We start from the raw sequence: 9,696 nt of genomic DNA on the forward strand, positions 1-9,696 counted from the left end.
TGAATCTGCGCTTGTGTATATAGTTTGGATTACAGCATAAATTCAGTTACTTTGTTTCTTGTAGTGTACTTTTGTTTATATGGTTAAGTCCTAGGTAGAATAAGAAATTGAGTTTATAATAAAAAAAGTTACTGGATTTGTTTGGGAAACTATGAAATCATTTTGTCGGATGGATCATCAACCAGTGTCTCACCAGTTGTATGCTGATGACACCCAAATATACAAATCTAGCCACCCAACTAAAGCTGAAGCTACCTTCCAAGGTGTAGAGAGGTGCTTTTCTGATGTGAAATCATGGATGACATGTAACAAGCTGCAGATGAATGATGATAAAACTGAGACCATTCTGATCACAACACAAAGACTTTTTCATTCATATCCTTTACCTCAAACAATAAATATCAGCAACGCCAACATTAAATTCACACATTCAGTACGAAACCTAGGTGTTACTCTTGACAGTACTCTCACATTGTACCAACATGTCATGAACATATGCAAGGCTGCATATCTTGAGCTGAGACGCATCAGCTCCATTCTCAGATATCTTTCAGCTGATGCCACTAAAACACGTGTGTGTTCATTAGTACTTTAAGACTGGACTATTGTATCTCAATTCTGTCTGGTTCATCTCAATATCTGCTCCAGAAACTTCAAAATGTTCACAACAAAGCTGCTCGGATCATACTTAGAGTACCACGATCAGAGCACACCTCCCTTTTGCTCTGTACCCTACACTGGCTATCCATTCGATCCAGAATCAAACACAAAATTTGTTCTCTGTGCTACGCTTCACTGACTGACTCCAGTCCAACATACCTATCCGACCTCACCCATGTGTAAATACCAGCAAGATACTTACGCTCCTCTTCTGACAATCGTATACTCAGTATTCCCACTATGAAAACAATGTCATATGGACAGCGTTCTTTTGCATACCAGGGCCCAACAACGTGGAATGAATTGCTCACTGACCATAGACGCAAAGACACAGTGGTCACATTTAAGAGTGCTCTCAAAACTCACTTGTTTCGACTGCAAGAACAAACTTAAAGACCTAATAATGTTACCTACCTTAAATATTCTCAGCATGTTTTTTTATGTTTTATAATTTCATGGTGTTTGTTTTTGCAATCATATCATTATACGTTTTTTATCTTACGGGTGTTGTCAAGTGTTGTAAAGCGCTTAGAGCTTCTAAAGATTAGGCGCTATACAAAGACATTATTATTATTATTATTATTATTATTATTATTATTATATACTGCATCCAGCCGAAAACTTCGTTCATATTTTTCCATACAAATGCATTGATCTAAAAATACACAAGTTCTGATGACCTGGGGTCAAAACAGCCTTCAGTCAGCAATATATTCTGAATTATTATATGCTCATTTTTTTTTTTCACCGTTCACTTTACATTGTCAGAATCGGGCAGTATTACCCGATACTGAACCCGCGCGCCAATACACATATATCATTCACGTGCATAAAGGAACTACTTTCTATTGTAAACAAACAATGGACGCAGACGCCAGCACTTTTGATTTGTAAACAAATCATATACACTCGCGTAAGAGGCGTCTTACGTTGTGGTTGGTTAAATTTATTTCTGAATGAACTAAAACAGATGTTTCATGGACTGCCACATACCAACTGCTTTGGCACATTCCGCGTTGATACAGTGTTTCGGATTTAGGCTAGCTACAGTATACAACAGACGCAAGAAAATGTCCTTACAAATAACATACAAGTGACAAGTCATATACTGTCTTCTTTAGCTGGTGATAATAATGGGGAAAAAATATACTTACAGTTTAACATCCTGAATTTCCTCAAAATGTACTTTCTTAGTTCTGCAAATCCGAATTACATGAGCCATGTCATAGGTTCTCAATCTTGATTACACATTTCGAAATTGTACTGTAATTTCGATGACAAGTGCAATTACATCCTCCTTACTGCACTCAAAATGAAATAAGCATTAAATTCAATAGCGTCTTTTTGATAATTGCAATTGAAAGACTTCATATTTTTCCCATATTATGATTTCAAACATTCAATGACAGAAACAGAAACACATTTGCAGATGTCAACACGCTTCTCACTAGCTTATTCAATCCATGTATTTCATGCGGAATTGCCACATACAAATCCAGTCCATAATCACGAAATTTCGTAGAATCGAAAAAAATACCAAAATCTATTCATTCCAGATCAAATGGAAATGTTGTTGCAATGCACATTCATTCACAGTATGACTCCAAATTTCAATTTTAACTAGACACGCCATTTTCTTTCGAAAGTTATGTCGAGCGCGCGACTAAGTTCAAATTTATCTGGGCGGAGTTATGTGCGCAGTAATAATGTTGGTGCTGTGCAATGATGCATATGCGCTTGTATATTTAGTTTGGAATACGGCATACAGTCATTCTTGTTGTTTCTTGTAGTGTATTTTGTTTATATAATTAATCCTTAGGTAGAATTTTTAAAAAAATGAGCATATAATACAAAGGTTACTGTATTTGTATGGGAAAATATGAACTCGTTGTGTCGGATGGATATATTGCACTCCCAAGGTCGTGCAGTATTCCATCCAAAAAACTCGTTCATATTTTCCCATACAAATTTAGTAACCTATAAAGAGTGTGAGCTGTGAGGAGCGTGTTATTGTGTTGCTCTAAATGACGTCTTCATTACATTATGACGTCATGCATATGACATCATCTTTTGCCTTCTTGCATCGTAGCGTTATGGACACAGAGAGACTGGACGTAAATGACGCATTTGTTATATCTGTCTCTTTTTAATATAAAAAATCCTTATATAATTGCATTTTTCGCAATAGCAGTAGTTTGAACAAAAATGACATTGCAGCAATTACTTTATAGTCTGTATAGACTATCAGGGACTGGCTACCGTTTCCTATACATTTTATATGTTGACGTTTACTTGTGGATATATTATCAACCGAGAGCAACGCAAGAAAAATCAAACCAATATATTCATAATTAAGTAATATTTGGATTGATTGGACCTTTAGATACGCAAAAATATAATTTAAAAGGAAATTTAAATACTCGATCGTTTTAACAATATTCATCTTTAAATAACAAATTATATAATTATTGATGGAATATCAATCTGGCCTGGATTTCACCAACAAAACAAAAATCCGGACTAAGATCATGTCTGGAATAAAGCGATCTGATTGGATGAAATTTTAATCTGACCTCAAATTTACCACTCAGTCTGCTTACGTCTACATTTACCTTTAAGGCATATGATAGTGAAACTGGGACCTTCACAAACGTATACAGCGAAACTTATCTAACCTAAATAATATAGGAGTCATTGAATATACCGGAATAAACAGTGGAGTGGAGTAGAAAGGTTCATGATGACTGTACCTTTTTTTAAGACATGATTAGGAAAAGATTGGCCTTATAAAAAACACACATTAAAATAGAGTTATAATAATAATATGGGTCCCTTGTAGACCATCTGACCAAGCGTGTCTCTTTAGACCCAGATTTCGTAACCAAAACTATTGTGCTCTTTACACGCGAAAACAGCCTTGGTCCAAACGGCCATGAATAAAATGTTCAAAAGTTTACTTGAAAATAAATCTATTTAACTTCCAAGATAAAGCGTATATTCTATTATATTTATTCATTAATGGTAATGTTTTGTTTTAATTTCTATTTCGGGACACACATTGATCTTAAATATAGAGACGTGCACCACCCACCTTTTCACGTTTTCATAACCTCTAGATACATTAGTTACACTTTGGTCGGAAAAACGATGTCACACGACCAAAACCAAGCTGCCAAGACGGCCAACAAATGTTCAAAGTGAAACATGTTCATGGTCACGTCAAAGTCAACACACATAATCGTGGTGTCAAGTTCGCCGAGACCCAGCCTAAACTGGCAAGCCAGTATCATAGAAGAGTAGCTAGTACAATGTGTCTCCCGATTAGTTACTTCGTTTGGCGAAGTGCGCAGCAGGAAACCAGACTTTTGAGCTCGAGGAATCATGGGGACGATTCCGTACGTTGACTAATATGGAAAATGCTAGTTCTCTGAAGGATGACGCGTTTGTGAGTAAAAGTTAAAGGCCGATTAAGTACTGGCGCCGATTAAGTACTGGCCGCTTTGTCCTTACCAAACATTTGACACTGCAGAGCAATTTTCGAATTCAATTCAATTTATTATTTCCCATGTGGTAAACTCTGTCTCATAAATTATTGTATTGTATAATATAATACTTGAAATAGTTGCAGAAAGTTCAGTAAATTTTTACCTCTCAAGAGAAAGCGAGACAAGTTCTACTAATTAGACATTACGACCTCATTACACGCACGGACACACATGTTGAAAATTTTTCAAAAGCTCTATGTCCCTCAAACGATCCGTCTTTTCCCTATTTTGTGAGGCAACATTGGTAATAAGTAATTTCTGTCTAAATCCAATCAACAAGATTTAGGAGTAAATATTCGAATACAAGAGTGTTCGCAATAAAAAGATTTTGTTGCTTTTAATTTCAAAGAAAAAATTATATGGAGGCATCTTTTTATTTTCGATTGGATAAAAGTCCATAGTTGCCAGGGTTATGATGTGACATGTCATGTAGCACAATATATATATATATATATATATATATATATATATATATATATATATATATATATATATATATATATATATATATATATATATATATACAGGGCCGCGCAGAGGATTTGGGGGCCCCGAGCATCATGCATCATTCAGATTTTGCCCCCCCCCCCCCCGCAAAAAAAATAATAGCTGATTATAAGAAGTCCAGCTTTCTTTTGTTACAAGGTCATTTTTCTTGCACTTGTTTTTTTTTTTGTGTGCAAATTCCTCAATGATATCATGGAAATCAAGTTTTCGCGCTAATTCACACTCAATACTCAAAATGGCAAGATCACTAGTTCGTTCTTGTCCCATAGCTGAGCGCAAGAAATTCTTGATGAGTTTCAATTTACTGAAAGAACGCTCACCTGAGGCAACTGTTACTGGTATTGAAGAGAAAATACGCAGCGCTATCACTACATTTCTGAAGAGTTCACCAAGCTTCAGTTCTGAAATCATGTTCAACAAGTCAAATGGAGAAAGAGGTTTCTCACCAAAATTTGCTGCATGAATTTGCTTCATATGAAGCAATTCTTCAGACAGTTCAGTTTCAGTTACGTCACATGGATATTTCTGTGCAAATTCAGAACAGGCACTCTTAATTTCATCTGCAGACTGTTTTTGATACTCCCACAGGAACGAGAATGTAGCCAAGATTTTTTGAATGGCTGTGAAACGAACTGTAAGTCCAACAATAATTGAATCAATAATGTGATAAAAAAAGCAGTTCTCATAAAAGTTGCCTCTTCTTCTGATTCCTTTTCCATTGAATCTGTGATATGTTCATCGTCTTCAACTTGTTCTCCAGCAAAATGTTTACGCTTCACTTTCCGATGGATTGGAAATTCAGAACTGATTTTTGCAGACACTGCCACTGTTTTGGCTTCTTTCAAAATTGTTGGCCAGTCATCCCGAACAGATTTGAGGTGACTGATCAATGCCTCAATATTTTTCACCTCAACATCAATAGTTGCCTTTCTTGAATGCAATACTGTTTATGGGCTTTTGAATGCTCTTGCTCAGGAATACGATTGATAAGATTCTTCCATTCCTTTCCAGGTCCCATCCTTCCGTCATTGCAAGTGATGGAGTCAAGCGTTGAACCTGACTTTCAGGTGAAAATAATCGACATGACAAACAAAATAGTGCCATATTTGCTCGGCTAAATACAAGCCAATCTCGCGAAAATCTTTCTCCATTTTGGCAATTTACCTTTCAAAACAGACATTGGAAATATGTGATTTCCAATATCTTTTGGCAGCTCCAGTGGAAAGGAAATGTGACCAGCCTTGACAACATTTTCCAGCTGAGTGGGTAAGAATGTTTCAGTTTCAATTTCCCTAATGTCAAGTGCTCCAGTTGGCCTTGCAGAAGTATTATCACTCTCACCAATTTCAGTGATTTGACTGTCCTCAAAAATGGCTGGTGCACTTGTACTGTCACTGTCAGCAGTGTTATCAGTAACAGATGCACCTGCACTTTGGCTTTTTGCTGAACTTACAAAGTCATGACCAGTGGTAGCAGCTTCTAAACTCTCTATAGCTGCTGGAACAAAAGGTTGGATGTCAGGATCATCTTCTTTCTGAGTTGAACTATTGGAAGGGGCTTCTGAGGTCTTGGGAGTCGTCGTAATTCCAACATCAAATAAGGGTTGCCTCCCTTTTTGCAGAGCTGCTTTTTTGCTTTGCTGATTTTTTAGCTTTGACGCACCTGATGGATATGTGCGTTTCATTTCAATTCTTTCCACGTACTATGCAATGCTTTGACGACTTCAGAGATATATATTCCAACGATAAAAGTAACGTACTGAAATGCAGTGCTTGGTGAGTACTACTGTAGTAGTGCTGAATCTTCAACCAAAGCACTCATTTCTCAGCATTATTTCCATATTTCCGTCTTTAAATACGGTACACGTGATTTATTTTAAATTAGAAGACATCGGCAGATCACCGCTCACAGATCCTTTTCATGCAAAACATATGCCTGACGACTGACGTTTCAGACCAAGAGAAAGCGACGAACTGACGAAGTCATATACAACTCACATCAGTCAAGTGAGTCGCATTACCCGTAGAAACTATATAGCAGGATGACTCAACCCGTCATCCCACTTCCTTTGTTTCCTGTCTCGCATTGTCATTAGTTACTTCGTGCTGTAGTGCATGTTATGACTGGTTCTCTTTTAAAAAATAAAAATAAAAATTAAAAAAACCGCAAGCTTTCGGCCGGCAGAATTTGCCGTGTTTGACTGCGTGTGGGGCCCATCTGGGGGGCGGGGCCCCGAGCAAATTGCTCTGGTATATCGTCCTCTGAGAGAGAGAGAGAGAGAGAGAGAGAGAGAGAGAGTATTAGGAGAAACTACCACCAGTCTTAATCAGAAACCATAAAACACTTTATTATGGGCATAAATCTTTGTTAAGCATCCGCCTGTCTTTGTAGAAATCCAGCAGGTGTTTTTACTCTACTCACGTGTTTCACCGTAATTTGTAATCTCTCAGTATTAACTTGGGAACCAGAATCACTTCCAAGGTCATACATGTCCATTCGAAATACTACGTTGATGTACAATGTGCCTCTTGAGAGATTAGATGGGAAAAACACACTTGATTTATGTAAATAAGATCGTGGCTGAAGTTGACTTTATAGGGCTTGATGTAAGATGTCAGTCTATGAATGCAGAAGTAGACATACACAAACACACATCGTGCGTACAAATATACATAACATGCAGAGAGAGAGAGAGAGTACTCAGGCACATTAAGTTTCAGCGGGAAAATACCGTTGTATCTGTGCTTTTAATGTGTTGCGTAATTTTCTACCTATTTCAACTAATGTCCAGAATAAATGGTATATGTAAACAACTTCCAAATTTTAGTATCACTTACCTTGAGTGCTTGGTTTAGTTTGACACGTTTATAATGAAACTGTTCATGTATTATCTGACTCTTCACCTATTTTTATTTTACACGCATATTTCCTGCCTTCAAATCCTCTGCACACTACTTCACATTTCTAAGAAGCAAAATGTTTTTAAAAAATGTCATACCAAGGGCTGTGATGATATTAATTTTCGGTTTAGGGGCTGATATCACCTATTCATTAAAAGCTGCAAAAATCTGCAGAAAATTTTGGCTGCACTGTTGTGTGAATTTAAACATATACTGGTATTTCTCGCGGCTGTGGAGCTACCGTCGGCAGAAGGGTTCTTTTGGTGACATGTACATTATATGTTCGGAGCAAATTCTATGTGTGATGACTTGTAAATCCACGTAGAATAGCGCAACCATCTGTACTGTGGCCACTTTCAATTTCGCGCTAGATATGGATGTTACCAATTACCGTTATGTGTCCAAAGTGTACGCAGGTTTGTTCCGGAAAGATCTGCATGCAGCAAAATTGCACATTTTAATGAACAGGTGACGTCAGACCTTCAGATCGTCAATTACTTTCAACACAGATTGGGGTGGGTGGGTGATTTATCAGACTAGGTTGTTTACCATGTTAATTTTATTTTCTGCTCACTGGATATATAGAGAAGGTGATATGTTGCTAAAATATTAAACAATACGTGATGTAATACAGCACTTAAATAAAGTTCGTTAACTGACAGCTATACCTTTTTATTATGATGTTTTGGGTGGGCTTCCAACTGAATCAGAGTTCATCTTCTAAATATGTCTTCCGTCGCGGTGTTTCTCATGTGAACGTTATTATGGTAACGCAGTCTTGAGCTCACTCGTGGAAGACAGGAGACCCTTGAATTACCGGGTGTAAACTTTAGTCATGTTATCGGATCAACGTTTTGCTTGGTTAAAACAACTGGTGAAGAAGATATTTTACATCCAAAAACCTTTAGACAGGACCCTGACACTGATGACGCCAAAACCGCCGTCGCTGATGCTGACGGAAGATAAAAATGAAATATAACTCTCAGCATCAAGAAACTGTTAGTTTTTATAAAAATGTAATAATTTAGGCTAAAATAATTAGTATAATTTTAGTAGCTGAGTAGCACTTACGCGTATTTCAAGGAATGCAATACGCAATAATCTGATAATCCATATGCACGATTAAATTAAATTAAAATTAAATCGATCGTTAAGTTGTGTGATGGATACATGTTAACTGATAACATGTTAGCAAAATTAATGGTCAGAATCGATGCTTTTGCATGCTCTCATGTCATTGTTGGAAAGGTTCCGTGATTTTATGCACACATACTAAAGAGAGCATAACCCACTGTACTCATTACATTGTCGTGAGCTATATATGTCCACTACAGAGTATGAACATTATGCAGCCCTAAATATTTTTAGAGAAAAATAAACTATGAAAAAATCGTCTATCCTTTCTATGGTTTACATTCATTTCAGTTTAGTCAAAATCAAGATGACAAAGCGCTCATCCGGGGACTTGGTACAGATGTCGCTGTAGTAAGCAGCATGGTGTTTCTGGCACAGTTCGTTCTCTCTTCAGTCATGGGAAGCATCGTCCATCTTGCCGGAAGTACTGTTACCGTAGTGATAGCTGCAGCCATCTTGAGCTTTTGTGGGGCTGTCAGTGCAACTCAGGTGACTTATCTGGGACTATAGATTCGTGCTTGGATAATTCTGTAATTGTATCAAGATGGCAATAATAAACTATATACATAGATATCTTTGAATTCTGTGATTTTCACAACTTTTAAGAATTTAGTTTTATCTATTGCAGTCAAAGGAGCAGAGAAACACGCACTGTCTTCAAGTACAGCACCACTTAAAATAAGAACTGTTTTGCCAACGATATTTTTATTTCTGTCCCGAATGGTTAAGAAAATGTCTGCAGACGTAACAAGGGTAAACTATATTGCTTGCTAAGAAAGACGGATATAGTGTCATTTGCAAGTCAGGAGGAAATAAATATCAGACACTGTTCGATTGTATTTACGCGACGATACCAAAGTTTTTATACAAGTTTTCTTTCATCTAAGTTTTGTATTTTGAAGAACATTTCTCTTCATCAACACAATTTTTGCTCAACTTGATACCTCACT

At 36.9% G+C, this 9,696-nt stretch overlaps 1 protein-coding gene across 1 annotated transcript in view; it reads left to right on the top strand.

Moving 5' to 3' along the window:
* Nucleotides 1-9,319, top strand: part of LOC149791370 (proton-associated sugar transporter A-like) — a 46,650-nt gene extending 37,331 nt beyond the window's left edge. Inside the window, exon 4 of the mRNA XM_089969926.1 lies at nucleotides 9,038-9,319. Coding sequence (XP_089826052.1) covers nucleotides 9,038-9,256 — 219 coding nt within the window. The 3' untranslated portion in view covers nucleotides 9,257-9,319. The remainder of the gene's footprint in view (nucleotides 1-9,037) is intronic.
* Nucleotides 9,320-9,696: the final 377 nt, after the last annotated feature.

Source organism: Sinohyriopsis cumingii, chromosome 9, assembly GCF_028554795.1.
Source record: "Sinohyriopsis cumingii isolate HCF-2022 chromosome 9, ASM2855479v2, whole genome shotgun sequence".
Classification (NCBI taxonomy): Eukaryota; Metazoa; Mollusca; class Bivalvia; order Unionida; family Unionidae; genus Sinohyriopsis; species Sinohyriopsis cumingii.